Source organism: Chinchilla lanigera, unplaced genomic scaffold (genome assembly GCF_000276665.1).
Source record: "Chinchilla lanigera isolate Chin_1 unplaced genomic scaffold, ChiLan1.0 scaffold00035, whole genome shotgun sequence".
Taxonomy (NCBI): Eukaryota; Metazoa; Chordata; class Mammalia; order Rodentia; family Chinchillidae; genus Chinchilla; species Chinchilla lanigera.
In genome coordinates this window covers 3,475,058-3,493,487 of record NW_004955436.1, presented here as the reverse complement: position 1 = coordinate 3,493,487, position 18,430 = coordinate 3,475,058, and the positions used below count along the sequence as shown (strand labels likewise).

Sequence of the window (18,430 nt, the reverse complement as noted above, 5' to 3'; positions counted from 1 at the left end):
AACATTTTATAGGAAGTCAGTCTATATATACAGGTTCCAGGAAAACTATAATTCGGAGGCTCTTTAGAGATTATGTGATCCTGATCACCTTTAAGACAACCTGGCAATATTTATTATAGTGACTCTGCGCTGTTTTTACGTTTTGGCTTAGGAACCTTGACATATTGTAGTGTTTCCAGAAAATTTTGAATTAGCACATACTAAAATTGAAAATGAGTCCTTTTCATTCTTGCATACATTTTCCACTTATTCAGTTACTAGACCCAGTGTCCTGTGAAGTTTTGGGGACACGTATGGACTTAGAGAGTACATTTTGTGGTGTAGAATGTAAGTAAGTATAGCTGGCAGTGTAGCATGCTAAATACACATACGGGTTAGGGAGGTCTGTTGAGAGCCAGCTCGGAAGGGAAGGCTTCTCAGAGTCGTTGTACAGCTGAGTTACAATGAGCACATGGATGTCAGCTGTGGGAAAGGAGAGGTTTGTCCTCCAGTGGTCCATGGGCGAAGTTGATAGGGAGTGTGATTAATGTATTTAGGGGGCTGGGGATTTAGCTCAGCGGCAAAGCGCCTGCCTGGCAAGCGCAAGGTCGTGAGTTCAGTTCCTGGTACCGGAGAAAAACCAATAAAAAAAAAAAAAAAGACTTGGGGCTGGGGATTTAGCTCAGTGGTAAAGTGCCTGCCTGGCAAGTGCAAGGTCGTGAGTTCGGTTCCCGGTACCGGAGAAAAACCAATAAAAAATAAAAAAAAAATGTATTTAACACACTGCTGTCAGTAACACTTAGTGGAGTTTTTAGGCTCTGCTGTTCCAGAGTGAAGGACCTAATGCCTCATATCCCATTCACTCCCTCACTTTGTGTGCTAAACCAGCTAACAGAGAAATGAAAACCCTGATTAACGCTGGCTGTGAATACCGATCTCAGGAACTGGGCAGGTTTGGTCCAGTCACAATCAGCCGGACGGTGGTGGGTTTCCTGGAAAGGCGCAACTCACCGTGGTCGAGTTGAACAGCATGGTGGGACAGAGCAGGACCTGCGCTTCCTTCCCCAGGCAGCAGGACCCTGACGGCCTGCGTGGAGGAGAACCCTTGCACCCGGCACCCGCCAGACCCGAGTTCCTCCCTCTGCTGTGGGGAGGGTGGGTAGGGGAGCCATAGAGGCTCTCAGCCAGGAGCTCATTGAGGTGCAGAGGAGGCTCTGCAACACCTGACGTTATTATGTGATCCTCCTGCCTCAGCCTCCCGAGTGCTGGGATGACAGGCGTGTGTGAGCATCTTGGTCTCACATTTTCCGGAAGCCTGCTTTGGAGCTTCCTTCTCCATCCCCGTTTGGAGTTGAGGTCGCTCTGCAGGAAAGGTAGAGCGGATGCACCGTCACGGTAGGGCACTGGCGTCCGTTCAGTGTGGAGGAGAGCAGAAGCCCCGGGTACGGCTTCTGCACGGCCGCTTTGCTTTGTGTCAGTGACTGTAGCTCTGAGAGCCCCTGAGGTGACTGTGGGGAAAACTTCAATCTCAGAGAAGAGCTGTAGGGGCTCGCCTGCCCGGCGGGTCCTGGGGCCTGCGGGCAGCTGACTGTGCAGTAGCGAGGGGCTCGTGGTCTGTGCAGCTGGCGTGTGCTCCCACGGAAGTGAACAGCCAGGCTCAGCTTCCGCAGAGCAGCGGGGGCTTCGCAGCGACCCTCCGCAGGGCAGTGGGCCGACAGAATGTAGCCGCTGAGGTCTTCCTCCTGTGCTGAGCAGTTCAGAGCATCTTCACTGCAGTTTAAAGGAGAATTGCAAGTGTAGTAGCAGAAAAGATATGCTGTCAGGGCAACACTTACTTTCCGGAATTGTGTATGCTGTTCCACGTAGTGGTCCAGCTTGCCAGCTTTTTGCCTGTATTTTATTTGGGAGGAAACATGCAGAATTTTTAAGTGATTTTGGTGTCTTCAACAGCCAATGTCTTAGATTTCTGTTTGTATTGAGTAACTTTTGATTATATTATTTGAAGTTAACATTACTTCTTAAAATCTGTATATTTACACTTTTCAAAGTAAATCTGCTGGAGTAATTGCTGTGTGATTAAAAAAAATTGTCCCCCAGATTTAATTATCTCTCTTTTTTGACCCTTAGTAGTTTTTGGTCTTTTCTGTCCCCCTGTGCAGTTTATTGCCTTAGCTTATCGGACAGGGGTTCAGTTCTGTTCGTGTTCTCTTTTCTTCCCTCTTCTCCTCCCTCTCCGGCTCTCTCCTCTCGGGAGAGGGAGAAAGGGCCCGAGATGGGAATTAGCACAGCAGCCCACGGCAGCCGCACGAGAGCAGTCTGATGCATAGCACTTTCATTACGCGGTTACTAAATATTTTTGACATTTCTATTTTTATTTTCCTCTTTAATCTGTGAAACATTTGTAATGCATTGTTTTTAGCTTCCAAACACAGTTGTTGTCACTGTTTTATTTTCTCTTTGACTCACAATTACACTCTTTCCGGAGACCATGGGTCGCATGTGTCTCTTTTTACCCTGGTTGAGTTTACTTGGTGACTTAGTACTACAGGGCTGGCTGAAAAAAAATCTGTTTGCTTAGAAAGACTATTCTTCCTTGGAAGCTGATGCTTTATATGTGCTTCGATATATGCATAAATATATTTATAATCTTTTACAACTTTGCTTTAAATTTTATGTTCTGTGATACAAATATCGCCAGAATTTTGCTTCGGTTCATATTTGCATAAGGTATTAGGAGGTTGCAGATAACGCAGGAAGATTTCATTTGCATGCACAGCAAGGTTTGTCAAGGAAGAGCACGCGGGCGCCCGTGATGGCGTGCCGGTGTTGTGGACACTGTGTCCTTTCTTGGTCTTGGTCAGCAGCAGTGTGTGCTTTCTGCCTTCGGGCCTGCCTGGTGCCCAGTGAACCTTGAGGTTCACGGCTGCTCTCTGCGCAGAAGCCGGATGTCTGCTTCTCACAATGCCACGCGTTTACTTAGGGAGAAAATCTCCTGTCGTGCGATGTTGGCGGGGATCTCTGCAGTTGCCGTCTGGTCACCCCTGGGTGTCGGGAGTCGGGGGAAGAGGGGTTATCCATGTGGGCTTGGGCCAGTTTTATCTTGTCACTACGTACAGATGTGTTCTTCCCGCCCTCTCATCCCCTTCCCGCCTGTCGTGCTGAGAGCAGTGCTTCGTCTGTCCTCCTTGCAAGTGGGTCCCGGGAGGTGCGAGGAGCGCCGAAGACTGCAAGTACCAGGCAAACCGCCGCGGCCGGAAAGGGCCGAGAGCCGCACGGCCATCCGTGTGGACAAGCTGCGACTGGCACGGCGAGTGCTAAGCAGATGTCCAGTGTGGGGACAAAAGCTTCAAGCCAAAATGTGTCCAGTACCAAATTCGATGAGTTTCAGAGCACTCAAGTACCAAGGTATGACTATAGTAGATTTTATAGTCTGAGCTGATCTTTAAATTTTTATGTAAAGTTTTATTAGCTGGGTTTAAGGGTTTTACATTTTTTTGTGATGCTGATACATTTGGAGCTTATGTTTTCTCTTATTTTGTATTTTCTGTGTATGTTCTCTTTGTTGCTTTTCTTCTTGGCTGCTTTATTTTAGATTGATAGAAGTTTTATTCCTGTTTTTCCCTCTTGAAAGCATAAGCTGTGTACTTACTTTTAAAAGTAGTTAATCCTTAAGGTGTTAGTGTATATATTTTGTTATATGTTTTAAAAGAAGTATAAAATAGTTAGGTATTTGTATCATGCTTGGTATGGATCACGGGTTTTAGCGAGCTTCTGTGATCATTGATCCCAAATGCATTGTAATTCTTCATCTTCTTGAGGTTATCTGGAAGTTTGCTTTTATATTTTAAATCATCTAGTTTATTTGTTCAGACTGTTACATTTATTGAACCTGTTTTTACTACTTTTTTATTACATTTGTTAAAATCTGTGGCCCATTCTTTGGATTACTTTTTTCCCCTTATACTTCTTTTGTTAAAATTTAGGGATGGTAAAACTATCCTTTCTTTTTATGTCTAAAAATACCTATTCTTTTTCCATCCCATACTCCCCTCCCCCAGCACGTACATTCTCACTCAGAGGTGATAGTTTATCTGGGTATAAATGTTCAAGTAGACAATTATTTTTCATTCATTTTTGAAGCTATTTCTCCATTGTCTTCTAGAATAGGTAGTAAGTGATAAATCTATTGCAGTATAACCACATGTCTTTGCATTTGTTTATTTGTTTATTTATTTATTGTGGTGCTGGAGATTGACCTCAAGACCTCACACATTTTTGTTGTTATTTTGATGTTTTCTGTATCACTTTAAATTTGCCCTAATGGTACTGTGAATGATATCATAATGATATTTTTCCTCAATTCATAGGAAGTCATTTTTAAAATTTAATGGGTGAATGATAATATATATTGAATACAGTGCTTTTAAAATATTCTTTCTGTTTTCTTGAGGCTCCCATTTTTTTCTCTAGAGAAAGTTGTTGGCTTTCCTTATGTATGTGTTTTGAGAAGAAAATGATGTCATTCTCCCAACGTAAAATGTAAAAACTCATCAAAATAACATGGTTTAGAAAGTCATATTTTATAATAAAAGAAAGCACAGAAACAATGGAAGTTGAGGGCCAGGGAATCCAGGCAAACACGATAATGCTAGCAGGTTAGACTGGATTTAAAGCTTGCAGGAGAGAATCTGGATGCAATGAAAACACTGAGAAATGCACTGACAAATACGTGTTTCCCTCAGAGAAGGAAATCTTTAGACCAGAACATGTAAGAAGGAAAGAATTACCCTCAAAGAAACCAATCTTTTACTCTTCTTTTAAAATATCTTTTGAATAGTTTACAATCAATGTGTAGTTTACAAATTTAATTATTGGAAGTGTAAAGCTGAAACATTTTTCATTCAATTTCGAGCATCCTGAGAGCGTAAGTTCTACCCTTCTTTTACTTGTTTCAGTATGGCTTGCGAAGAGAATTTGTTAGACGATTTACTGAATTTTGCTGCTACCCCCAAAGGATTACTGCTTCTTCAGCGAACAGGTGTAATCAATGAATGTGTGACATTTATGTCCAACCAATACGCCAAAAATTTACAGGTATGAATTGCCATCTGCTGCTGGCAAAAGGGATTCTTGCTGCTGTAAAAGCCATTAAGAACATCATGCTGCTCTGTGTACATGCAGAAGTTACTAAGCCTCAATTAAAAAGCTGTATCACATTACAGTACTTGAGGTTTTTCTTTTAAGGAAAACATTAGAGATTGATATTGGTATTGTAGCTGTGTTTACACAGTTAATCATCCACATGTTTTATAAATACGATATCAAACATCTGGATGTACTTAAGCTGCATGGATTTAACTTCTGGAGAAAAACTTAGAGTCTAAAGGTATGTATCAGTGAATGTTTAAGCTTCCATGTTTTAAAAGAATTGAAACCATTTGTAGAGAAACTATATTTTACTTCTAAATAAAATTTATGATATAATTTAGCCTTTTATCAAATAGTCAGAGCCATTAAGTCACATTCAGACCATTTTGTGGAGGTAAATATCCCTAGACTTCTAGACTTTTTAGGGTCTTAGGTGTGGCTTTTTATACTTCATTTTTAGAGTAGTTAACATAAATATTATCTGAAAAACACACACACACACATATATATATATAAAATGAAGGGAATTCTCAAACGTAGGAGTGAGGGGAGTTAGTCCTGCAGGATGTTAAGTCTGTTGCAAGTGACACAGTGGGGAGGGAGGTGAGGGAAAGGGGATGAAGAAAGGTCTGGTTAAAATTTGTTTTCCCCGCAGTTCCGGCCTTTTTGCTAGCCGCGCTGCGGCGTCTGTCCCGGTCCGTTCAGCAGCGGTCTTCGTTCTGCTTTGTCTCGAGCAGCTGTTGTTTTGACAGCGCTGGGTTCCCTGTTGGCAATGTGCTCTTCCTTCCTCTTGCTCTCTTCAATTCGAATTTACTACTTTTGGTTAAACTTAGAAGAAAACCAGTAACTCAGCCCTTTGTTGTTTCTGCCTGTGAAAAATAAACTGTTGTTAGGTGAGATTCCTCACCAGTCTCTCATGAGTAAACGTGTTTCTGTGGGCCTGTGGGCTTGCCACGCTGGTTCGTGTGTACAGGTGAGTGCTTTCATGTCGTGCTGCTGAAGGGGAGCGTTTCTGCACCGGCTCATTCCGCGCCTGTTTATGGCGCGTGCTGCGCGTCCCCCTGCGCGACGCCTCGCGTGTTGATCGTTTCCGTCTAGCGCTGCTGCTGCCGGTCAGCTCCAGTCGCCCTCACGCGTGCCTGTCCCAGCTTCTGCCTTTGAGAGTTGGATGTGCACAACGCCCTGGGAATCTTCTCTGAGAATCTGTACGCTGTCTTCAGGCCCTTCGACGTTGGCAGAAAGTTGTGTGTGGCTTTCTAAGCAGGGACTTTGCAGCTGCCCCTGTATATTAGTTAAGGATTTGGTGTGTGTTGTTGTATTTTTGCAAACATGGAAGCGATTCAGAGATCTTTCTTGTTTTCATTCCGGTGCTTCAGACCACGCAAACGCAGCTTTTACTGTAAGGTGATCACCTCCGATGTGGTGCCTTTTCTATTTTCATACATTTTGAAATAACCTAGTCTGGTTTTGCGTCCCGTTGTGGTCCTCAGAGATGACACTGTTCCCTGGACTTCTGCAACGTACAGCCTTGTAGTTTAGTTCATGCCATCTTCATTATGGTAATTGTGATGCCGCAGTGGTGCTCGGCCCCATTCAGTATGTTTCCTTTATTTAGATTCTCAGTTGTTTGCCAAGAAAGCAAGGAGGCAAGGTCATCTTAATATTGCCGAAGGGAAAGAGGACACTCAAATGACACGTTTCACAGGCCTGGTAACCAGCTAGTTACTCATTGCAGCGAGGCTGAGGCTCACATTTCTTGCCGTTTATCTTAGACAAACAGTGTCTGTATTTTATTTAGTGAAGCATCTCTAACTGATAATTTCCTCTGCGCCTTCCTTTTTAGGAGTGTGACTTGGGCAGGCCCGGGTGGCCGATGCCGTATGAGCAGGGCCGGGGGGAAGTTGGTGAAGACAGTGCTCTTTCGTTGTTGTGGAGGAAGGCAGGTTGGAAAAAGGCTGGACACTGGTCCTGCTGAACTTCTGTGAACTGAGGCTGCAGAACAGCAGGTTAGAAATAAGGAAGACAGGAAGTACCACCCATGGAAGGAGAAGAGGAGGGTAAACGCAAAGACACAAGCAGCAGAAAATCTAAGAAATAAGCCTAATTTTATCTTGTGGTCCTAAATTCTTCTGTAGTTCCTTTTTTCCCCTTAAAACGGAATGTACAGTTTATATTTTTAAAAATTGAAGTTAAAACAGATACTTTTAGTATGAATTCTGAATGAATAACTGTTTGGAAGCCAAGTACTGTATAAGCCAAGATGATGCTAGCCAGTCTGCAGAGGAGATTATTGTGTCTGTCTGATTCTCTGTCGCGGTTTACGCTAAGAGCGGTGCTCTCTTCTGTACTTCCCTCTGAACATACATTCAGTATTCTCCGCGGAATAGCAGGTTCTGTAGGATTTTACAGTGCTCGCCTAAACTGGTATATTCATGACTAGGAGTCTGTGTGAGCTTGTACACACACACACACACACACACACACACACACACACACTGTTCCCACTTCAGGGTGCCTTCTAAAATAATGTCCACCTTGAAAAGAAACCATTATTATTTTTTAGAGTTGTTTGATTAGTTGAAAATTCAATTAAGGAACTGGCATTCGATTGAGATTTATTAAGGATGAAACTGATTAATGAGGACCCAGCCTAACAGTAGTAATAGGACAATAAAATTTAGAGTTGGAAGCAGTCTCACTCTTCATCTGGTCCAAGTCCCTTATTTCATGTATGACCAGAGTTAGGCCTAGGGAGGTACGTGACTTGTTCAAGGCCAGAGCTGGGACCTGAAATAAGATTGTCAAAAATATCACAGGCATACACATTCATTGACTGTTAGGGTCTCAGTTTGTTTTTCTTGCTGCTGTGATTGTCTTATTTTTTTGAGATAGGGTCTCGCTGTGCAGTTCAGGCTGGCCTTGAACTCACTATATGGCTCAGGCTGGCCTCAAACTTGCAGCAATCCTCCTATCTCGGCCTCCCAAATGCTGGGATGACAGGCGTGCACCCCACGCCCGGCTGTTACTGTCCTAAAGGGTGTTTAATATTCTAATCTAAGAGTAGAAGTAACTCTGGAATAGCATGCGTGAAGCAGCGTTCTCCTTTGTTCTTCCCCTTCCGCGCCTCGTCCCTTAGGTCAGCCGGCGGAGGAAGGCTGACCGTGGAGTGGTGCTTGCACAGGTGGCGTCCACGGCAGCAGGTGCAGCAGCTCTGCGAGACTCAGGTAGGCCTTTCCTGCCATGTAAAGGTAACAAACCAAGCAAGCAGCCGCAAGTTGGCCTGGCACGATGAAGTATCAGATATGTAATCCTACGTTCTGTTACTCAGGTTAAATTTTGTGCAAAAGAAAGTTACAAGATTTTGTTTTTGGCTTTGTCTTTCACAAAATTGTGCTGTTTTTTTTTCCCCCCTGTGAAACACACGTGCCCTGTCCGCTCCCCTAGAGTGATGGTACGTGCTCGAGGGAACAGAAAGGTACGGGAAGCCTGAAGAGTCCTCGCCTTGCTCCTGTCTCCACAGCGTCATCTCTGTAGGATGGCCTGAGTGCTTTGTTCAGAGACTTCAGCGTCTCTGCATCAAAATTGACGCTTCTGACCGTTGCCACGCATGCACACACCGTTTCCTGATTCCCTTTCTGCCCTGTCTCTTCTTGGCAGAATCCTTACCACTGTGTTTTCACGATCACTTGGATTGTGCAGTATTTCTTCTCCATGTCAGCTGGATTTAAAGATGCTCACACACGGGGGGTTAATATGCCCATGCGAAGGCTTACCCCATACCGACAGGGTGCCTTCCCGCCAGGGGTGCTGGCTTACATTTTCACAGCCTCAGTGACCTGAGCGTCCACTACAGTTTCTTTCTTTAAGTGAAAGTATTTCCTGTATTGTATCTTTAATTTTTGGCTGAACTAATTTGAACTACTTGTGAGGTGAAACATGTTTTTTTTTTTGGCAAAACTTGCCCTGTACCGAAGGACTTGTTTTTCTTCTACTTAGAATAGCCTAACGAAGCATTTCCAGACTAGTTTAAACCTCAAATCTGACTCTTGGTTAAGTCATTTAAGCTTCCTCCTACTTTCCACAAGAGGGTTGAATGTGGTTTTCCATAGGCCAGAAGGAGGAAAGTGTCCTGTCATGCCTTGAGTAACGTTAGGAAATTTATGTGCAGCATCCCCTGTATATTTTGTGGCAGCCCTATAATTATTATCTTGCTTTTCAATTGGGGAGGTCCAGGGATTTTTGCCAAAGTTATGTACTTAATGAGTTGAAAAATGTTGGCTGGGTGTGGTGGTGTACTCCTGTAGTCCCAGCACTTGGGAGGTTGAGGCAGGAGGATCATTGCGTGTTCAAGACCAGCCTGGGGTACAAAGTGAGCTCAAGGTCAGCCTGAACTGCATAGCAAGATCCTATCTCAAAAAGACAAAAAAAAAGTTGAAAAATGTAGAATTTGAACCCTCATATTCTTACTTTTAGAGTCTGTATTTTTTGTTAGCAGAGGACCCTTATGGTTCTAATAGAACTACTGATTTTCTGGTTGGATGTTATATTTTTATAACATACAATTTTGCATATGATTAATCAAGTTTTGCATATGGTTTTGCATATGATTAATCAAGTTTAATATTCATTTTCATTTAGTTATATAGCCTTTGACTCATGGGATTGTATTGAAGCAGTTGTATATAATGCGGAATTGTGCTGACCATATGGAAGTGTGTGTGTGTGCGTGTGTGTGTGTGCATTTATGAGTAAGAGAACGTGTGCACTTTCACTGTTTTACTGTTCAGATGCCCAGGCTGCTTTCCGATCCCCCTCCTCTCCTCCCCAGCCCATGACACGCAGCCTTAGGCCTGAGCATGCCTTTGCTGCTGACTCATTCACAGAGCACAGTGTAAATTTTATCATTTTTTTTTTTTTTTTTTTTACAAAAACATTCACAGAAGCTGTTGGTCAAGTGAGAAGATCTTGGCCTCAAAATTCAGCATTCCAACAGGGAACAAGTTTCTCTGAGTTTACACATTAGAGCTTTATGGTGATGGCGGGTCATAAACGTGTTCTGGTAATCTGAGCAACTTTCGTGAAGATAGCAATGTGTAATACAACAACCACTGTTACTTCCTGTCATCTTGTTTTGAAATTCTGTATCATTATTGTTTTTGTGTTGTTTTTGTCTTTGTTGTTATTTTTATTTTCTCTTTAAAATGAAAAAATTAAAAGTGTAGTAACAATAGATGTTTACACAAAGGGCAGAGATGGTCTCTCACGGAAGAGGTATGTGTGTGTGCGGCTTTGGTGAGTGGACCAGCCTTTTCGCCAGGATAACCGCGTCTTTTGCTCCATAATCTGGAAGTGCTCTCCCATGAATGTGACATAAAATCTCTTTCTTCCCAGGGTTTGTCAGTGCACTTGTAGCTGGTCTGTGGTCCAGTCTGGAGTGTGGAGGAGACGATGTGAGGGTGACCCACCCCAGGTCTACGCCGGTGGACCCTATTGACCGAAGCTGTCAGAAGGTAAGGAGTCACTTGGTTCATAGATAAATACAGCGCAGATGACGCATACCTCACGGAAATGGCCACCCTGACCTTGGCCATGCCTGCTTACAGCCGGCACACTCTCCTCATTGCCTTCTTCTCTTTGTTAATTTTAATTTTTCTCTTTTGTTTTCCAAATAAATTGAGTGAACAATGGAAACACTGCTGTTCCTTGGGAATATTTTACAAGATGCTTGTCTTTCACATCTTCCTCCCTTGATAAAGAGTATGGTAATAACTTAATAGAGAAAACAGATCTCTGAAACGAACAAAACCAGTGAACCAAAAAAAAGTCCAGGCCGCATTCTCTTCTCGGGCTTGGATCTAACGGAGTCCTGTGAGGCCCTGGGGTTGTGGAGGGGAGGTGCCTGGAGGTCTTCTAAGCACCACACAATATTTTATCATAATTCAGTGGCTCTTTCACATTTTTAACACTTTGTCTGGATTCCACTGTAATAAGGTGATGATTTCTAACTTGAACTTTATAGTACTATGGGACTTTTTGTCAAAAGAGATCATAATTTTTTTTAAAGAAAACCTCAATGTTTTGTAATTCCTCTTTCTGGAGTGGTTAACTCTTCACTGGAAGAGTGAACTCCAGTTCACTCTTGTAGAAAATAACACATTTTAGAAAAATAATTTTAAAATTAAGTGGGTAAGAGTACTGTAATGACCAAAGCCAGGTAGTAAATGGAAGAGAGTCCGTGCATGGACGAAGAGAATGGCGCTGTTCAACATTCTGGGTGTAAAAGGGGCTTTTTTTGTGAGGACAGGTACTCTGGATATGCCAGAGATAGAAACCCACAACTGAACCATGTCACCAGGACCGGGTGTGGGCCACACAGCAGCGGGGAAGTGGGGCGGGATCGCAGACAGCATCCAAACACTGTGCTGACCCACGACTCTGCCCAAACACTGAGCTTCAGAGATCTCAGGTGCTGTCCGCCCTGTCCCGGCGGGGGGAGCTGGGGTCTGGCCACCGCCTCTGTGTGTCTGGGCTCGAGGCTGCCTTCAAGTCACTGCTTTTTCTGACTGCTCTGCCTGTGGAGCGTGCTTTCCACGTGCCCTGGCAGGGTTATGAGACCTCTGTCATTCTTCAAACTTTCGGGTCCGCATTGGCTTCTTATCCCCAGTGTTTTGTTTACCGTGAAAAACACTTTCCTGTGTGTTGTTCTAGCTACAGTGTAAGATGTAACTGGCACGACTGCCCAGAAAACAGCTTTTGTCTCGGAGACAGGGACAGCTTGGCCCTGCCCCCGGCAGCTCGCTGGCCCGCGTCTTCGCCTCCGACCCCTCGCCGGCTGTGCTGGGCTGGGTCCTCCTCACCACCTCCTACCCCTCGATGGCACGGGCGGCAGGGCGGTGTCCTGGCTTAAGTGACGGGCAGGGACTGTGCCCTTACTTATTTTTTTAATTTTTGACATCTGGCACCACCACTGGTAAGTAACTGGTGTCAAAACATTTTGAATAAATAAGTGAATAGATGATCATTCTCAATTGGGAAGACTTTCCATGCCTATGAAGACTTTGTGGCTTTAGGTAATTAATTTGATGCTTTGGTCTTAAAATATGTTTCATTTGACCTTCCATTAAATTTCTTATTATTTCACAAAACGCTGTTTTTGTTTTTTTTTTTTTTAGCACATTGGTAAGTATATTTATGTGTTGTGATCATGTGCTAGGATTTGCGCATTTCGTGCAGGTGTTAATAGGGTCAGCCCCTGGTGCTGGCGACGTCACTGTGCGTTTTTGTGGAAGCCAGTGGCTGCACAGTGAGTGCTTCCCGGTTCTGCTTCCCACAGCCCGAGTCTGCAGCACCCCGTGTCTTTAGAAATGCCTGTCATGTGCGCGGTGGATGTCTTTCTCCTAGAAACAAGTGGCTGAGATCTGAAGTCTCTAAAATTCTGTTCAGGTTGTTTCTGTTCAGGAATATAATTATTGAATTGTTTTCATCTGAAGTCCTGTGTAATTCGCTTAGGGCAGCATATCAGAAGTTCCCACAAGTTTGCATTGTCCTAATTGTTTTCTGAGCAGGAGAGTCCATAAATATGGAGTTGTTCATAGCTAAATCATACAAACCCATCAGTGTGTTAGTGATACATGTGACTAACAAAGACCGTATGTCTTTTTCCATCAAAATCCAGATCTATTAAATGTTTGTTTTTATACTTTTCCATTGTGATGGGTAGGAAAGTCCCTTCATCATAAAAGAAGGGCTCACTTATGGTAGTATGTTCTGATGGATGAATATGAGGAACATTGTGAAGCATTCACTCATTCGAATTATAAAGCATTTCAACTTGTGCCTTTTAGTTTACACCCTCATGACAAATTGGCTTGAAATAAGACCGTATTGCCTTCTGTTTCGTCACCTTTGTGGTCCACACCTGGTGACCAGTGATGAGCTTGTGCAGTGGCCTGGGTGGCCGGAAGCGCTCTCTCCCCTCAATGGTTGTAAGGCGCAGTGCACGCACCCGCCCTCCTCGGCAGTCAGGTTCCCTCGATTCTCTCGAGTGTGAACTTCTAAACCAGATTTCTCTTTACATAAGCATTGGATTTGTAAGTGGCAACGAGGCCATTTCATTTATTTATTTGTTACTTTTTGATAATATTAGTTATCCAAATCGATATTTGCTTTTGTTGTGTATAAATTATATTCTTAGAGTAGGCTAGAAATTCCACCTTCATTTTAAGAAATACTGCTTTCTGGAGGCAAATGTAGGTGCTTAAAAGAAAACTTAATGAGAGCGCATTACTTATCCAGAGATAACCTTTGTTACCAACCACTGTGTAAGAAACACTGACCTTGTAGCCCCCGTCGCTGGTTGGGTTACACTTGGATTATGTGCTGAGATTATGGAAGGAAACACAAGCTGGACTCTGGTTTCCAGCTTCCCCAGCAAGGGCTGCAGATGTCAGACACTGTCCAGTGGGGTCTGAAGGTGATGTCCTGATTTGTAAGCAGTAATCTTAGCCTGGAAATGAGGAAATGCAGACTAGCTCTGCCGTCAGCCTTCCCACAGTGACTCAGCCAGGCCACTTTACTTATCTGGACCTGAACTTTTCCCATCAGTTAAATCAGAGAAGGAATTAAGTGTTCTTTTAAATTTTCTCAAATTTCAGTTTTCTTCTTTCTTTCTTTCCTTCTTTCCTTCTTTCTTTCTTTCTGTCTTTCTGTCTTTCTGCCTTTCTTTCTGTCTTTCTTTCGAGAGGAGGTCTCACTCTATAGTTCAGCCTGGCCTTCAACTCACTAGCCCAGGCTGGCCTCATATTTGCTTTGGTCTTCCTGTCTCAGCCTCCAGCGTGCTGGGATTACAGGTGTGCCACCAAATTTCAGTTTTCTGATTCTAGTGAAAGTTCTCAATTTGTATGACAGGAAAATTTTCTGAGACTTTTTCAAAAAGATTAAACAAGTGAAATACTTAGTAGTTACAAATAAATTAATAGGATATAGTTGAAGATGAAAATATAGAATATAGAGCTTTTAGAAGTAAAAAGAGTTAATGGGACTCCAAAACACAGCGAGAAACATTTGGAAAGCTGTGGAGGTGGGAATGAAGGAGAAGCATGGCTGATGGAGGCCCCAGGCCACTGTCGTGGGTGGCTTCCCGTGGGCACCGTGGAGGAGGGGAAGGGTGTGTGTGCGCAGCCCTGGAAGGCCAACTCCGTGACGGGCGCGGCTGCATCCGGGAGGGAGAGGCGCCTGGGACGTAGCCCCTTCCTTTCAGAAGGTGAAGGTGGAGTGTGGAGCTGGGAGACTGTGCGGAGAGATCAGCTTGCGGGATTATGCCAGAACACGGGGGCCAGTTGTAATTTTTAAAATTAACTGTAATATGTAGATTAATTGGATTTTCAGTGAACCTGGGAAAAGGTAATCTGTGTCCCGAGGGCAAGAATATGTAGAATTTGTTATCTTGCCCTAGAGTCCCTAAGCGTTACTCTTGTATATTCTTATGCATATGAGATCGAATAGTACAGAGGATAAGAAGGATTCCTTCCTCCCTCCCTTCTGCCCTCCTTTATGTCCGGTCAGAACTAAACTGTGCGGGAGCTGCGCAGCGCTGGAAATGTTGCCCAGCTCTCACATATGCTCTGTAGCAGTTGTTCCGTCGTGTGCTGTGAACTCTCCGGGCTGCTGTTTAACTGCTTTGCACTTACCGAATATGGAGGATCCCAATCCGATTTGGATTGTTAGATTATTACACGGTAGCCCTCCGGCCATACAGCCGTGCGTCTTCACTGCTCTCTCCTTCCGTGGATGCTGTTGGCGAGCTAATGACCCGGACTGCCTCTCCTCCCGCCCAGGCTTTTCTGGCGCTGGTGAGCTTGCTGTCTTCCCCTGCTGCCTACGAACTGCTGGGCCTCCGAGACCTTCCGAACAGGGCGGAGTACTCTCTCCGAGAAGTCCCCGCGGGTGTCACGGTGAGTCCTCTGCTTTCCACGTTCCCTTTTGTAAATGCCGCCTGTTTGAGATGGGGAGTAAAATGTATCTTGACCAAAAAAATTCTTTAATAGCTTTTAAAGGTTGAGTTAGTTATTTACCCCTGGTCTGTCAACTCTGGAATCCCCAGGAGTGGGAGTTTGCTCCAGACCTTTCGGCAGCCCCAGTCGCCCCCGGAGCACGAGACCCCTGTCCGGCCGCAGAGAGCTTCGGAGAAGCAGAAGTCCATGTGTGCGGGGAGCTTTGCGGCTCACCGTGTCCTTAGCTATGGTGGAGCTGCTCCTCCGTGGCTAGAATAATTAAGAATAGTTTATATCTGAGAAGGTCATTATATTTTGTTTGTTTCAGTGAACTACATATTATTGCCCCACGAGGGCAGTATGTACGTACTGTATTTGTTTAATCTGAGGCTTGTTTTACACTCATAAAGTTGCCCAGATGATTAACTTGAATAAACCCTCCTAAGAGGTATTTACTTCCTTATTTTTGGGTAAGTTTATGAATTAAACGTGCATAGGCTTATATAGATAAGGGTTTGTGAAGGATTGCTCTATGCTGGAATTCCCTCTTAATCACTATTTTTTTCCTAGTCATTTTTCCTGTGTGTTATTGTTCTTATAAACACACTTTTCCCCTTCTGAATACTTTTAACCCATGTTAACCCCAAATATTTGAATTTTTAAAATCTTTTTTGACTGGGAAATTTTGGGTAATAGAGGAATGAAATATGTAAGGATGGGTACTTCCACTGTTAAACTTTCAACCTGGATTCTCCCAGTTCTCTTCAAGGGTTGCGGTTGTATCTCCTGCTTACGCTTCTCTCCCAGGGCCTCTCGCGTATGCCGCAGTTGGCCCGGGTCTGCTTGTCTCCCACAGCACTGAGTGGTGGGGGCAGTGGGGGCCTGGTCGTCCTTAGCGTCGTGTGCCCAGTGACCAGGTATAGGAAGCAGTCATGGCGCCCGTGTTGGTTTACAGAAATGGGTTGTGGAAAATAGCATAACTGAGTGTTGTTAATCTGGAACAGTGGCTCAAGTGTGTTTTCTAGTTTCTGTTTCTAGCTCAGTCCAGTGCTTATTCCGTGTGTCTTTCCACTTAGGCGAGGATTCTTCTTCTGTTTATGCTTAAGACATTTATCTGCAAGCTGGGTTACTCCTGCACTCCTGGAGGGCATTGCATTTCAACCCTGTAGAAGAATCACCAGCTGCTTCCTGTCACCCCTTGAACATGTGTAGACTCTGCTACCAAACCAAACAACTTACTTAACCTCTGTATTCCTTTGCTATTGTTGTTTTGAGACAGGGTCTTGCTGTGTAGCTCAGTCTGGCCTTGAACTCACTGTGTAGCTCCGGTTGGCCTCAAACTCACAGCGATCCTTCTGCCTCAGCCTCCTGAGTGCTGGGGTTATAGGCATGTGCCACTGTGCTGGTGATCCACTCGTTACTGTCATTCCCCTCTCCCGTGGTTGTGGTCCTGTGTACCTCTGGCTGTCTCTGGTTTCTGTGGTCTGTCCTGGACCTCTCTCAGGCATTTTCCTCTGGAATCACTTCTTCCAGTTTCCTGGCTTCTCGTGGGCACCACTTAGCGGTACAGTTTCTGCAGCTGAGTACGTTTGCTCTGCTACACGGGTTGTCTCCTCTTCTCCTGTCTCAGTGTGTGGCACCACCCGCTCTGCAGCTGAGCAAGCCAGGAGCCTGGAAGTCGCCGCTGCTGTCCCCTCACCGGCCATGTGTCGTGTCCTGATTTCTGCATCGCGTTATGCCTCTCTCATGACAGCCTGGCGCAGAGCCCCGCCTCCTGTCTGGATCACTTCAGGAAGATCCTAACTGCTCTTCCTTTCAGTATCAAACTCTAAGTTATCCTCTCTCTACACTGAAGCGATGCTTTAAAAACAGAAGCCAGCAGCAGCCTTTCTGTGGTTCAGATCTCCGCCGATCGCTGTGGCTCCTGAGGGAGTCTGCGTTCCTCTGTCTGGCCTGTGACATCGCCTCGCTGCCCGCCGCCCCTCTTTCTCTGCTCTCACTTTGCACCTTCTCCTGCAGGCTCTGCGGTCTCGAGGTTGTATAACCTTGCTTCTGGGCTGCGCAGCACTTCTCATTTTTAGGACTTCCTTCAGTCTCCTGTGTCCTTTCTCCTAATGTGCTCCCTTTGCCCATGGCACAGTCTGACAGATACTGTTGTATGGCTCCCTGCACACCCACCTGCCTCTCCGGATCGGCTGGAAGTATGGTAAATTCTTATGTTCTTCCATGGAAGTCCCGTGGAAGGAGCTCTAGCAAGCAGCACCGAGGAACCCGTGTGTGTGTGTGTGTGTGTGTGTGTGTGTGTGTGTGTGCCGCGCGCACGTGCACAGGTAGTGGGCTTCCTTACCTTTCTGGTGTGGATGTTTCCAGAGTTGCGTGGGAAGGTAGCATAAGGAGCCCTCATCTACCATCACAAAATTTCAGCTTTTTTTTTGCATTTTTAAACTAGTCTTTTCCCATGTGTTCCCCACACTTTTCCAGTTTCCTGCCATGTACTTCTGCTTTGCCCCCTGACTTCTGAAGCTCCTGTCAGCATGCTGTCCGCTCACCTGTAATGACTCAGTCCCTAATCCGCTAAGGACTTGCTGTACCCTGCATGGCTGCAGTAAGTCCTGGTGGCATTACCACCCCTGGCGCAGTGGCTTTGCTCCCTCAACCCAGTGCGTAGCCTGTCCAGAGGCTGTCTCTGGCTCGGAGCTGTGTCTCTTGCTGTTGGTTAATTTACCGTCTAAACAAGGTCCGCTGTCCGCTCCGGCTTCCAGTCTTCAGTCCTTCATTCTTGGGCAGCAGTTCTCCCTTCCTTTTTGTTCCTAGGCCATGGATTCTTGGAGAAACTGGGTTATTTGTCTTTGTTGCAGGGATTCATGTTTCATTGGCAGGTGTGAAATAATGGTTCTAATTCTGCCATTCTTTTTATATTTAATTAAGTTCGTTAGGAAAAATTAATAAAAATAACCTTGAAAAAGTTATTTTTCAGGAAAAGCAGAACAAACCGTTGAGTACATTTTTAGAATAATGAATTAGTGTGGTAGTTATCTCTATAAGGGAGGTGTAAGTATTCTTGTTATCATTATTATTGTTATGAACCTGCTTTTTTTTTTTTGCTTTTCTTCCGGTACCAGGAATTGAACTCATGACCTTGCGCTTGGCAGGCAGGTGCTGTGCCGCTGAGCTAAATCCCCAGCCCCCTGAATCTGCTTTTTGTTTTTATTTTATTTTATTTTTTAATTTTAGAAATAAAAGGAGGAAAATACTAACAGACCGACAACATTTTACAAAATAGCAAAGGATCAGTACAGACACAAACAGAG

General features: G+C 44.6%; 1 protein-coding gene across 5 annotated transcripts in view; it reads left to right on the top strand.

The window, feature by feature from the left end:
* Tbc1d32 (TBC1 domain family, member 32) overlaps positions 1-18,430 on the top strand; it is a 157,282-nt gene that overhangs the window by 49,010 nt on the left and 89,842 nt on the right. For 4 of the 5 annotated variants that reach the window (XR_001234976.1, XM_013516656.1, XM_013516655.1 and 1 more), the window contains exons 18-22: positions 3,148-3,384; positions 4,935-5,073; positions 8,264-8,351; positions 10,519-10,637; positions 14,964-15,080. Coding sequence is in view for 4 of the 5 variants with exons in the window: in XM_013516656.1 (XP_013372110.1) it covers positions 3,148-3,384; positions 4,935-5,073; positions 8,264-8,351; positions 10,519-10,637; positions 14,964-15,080 (700 nt within the window). In the remaining variant the exon portion in view is untranslated. The remainder of the gene's footprint in view (positions 1-3,147; positions 3,385-4,934; positions 5,074-8,263; positions 8,352-10,518; positions 10,638-14,963; positions 15,081-18,430) is intronic. The other variant, XM_013516658.1, reaches the window with a different exon arrangement.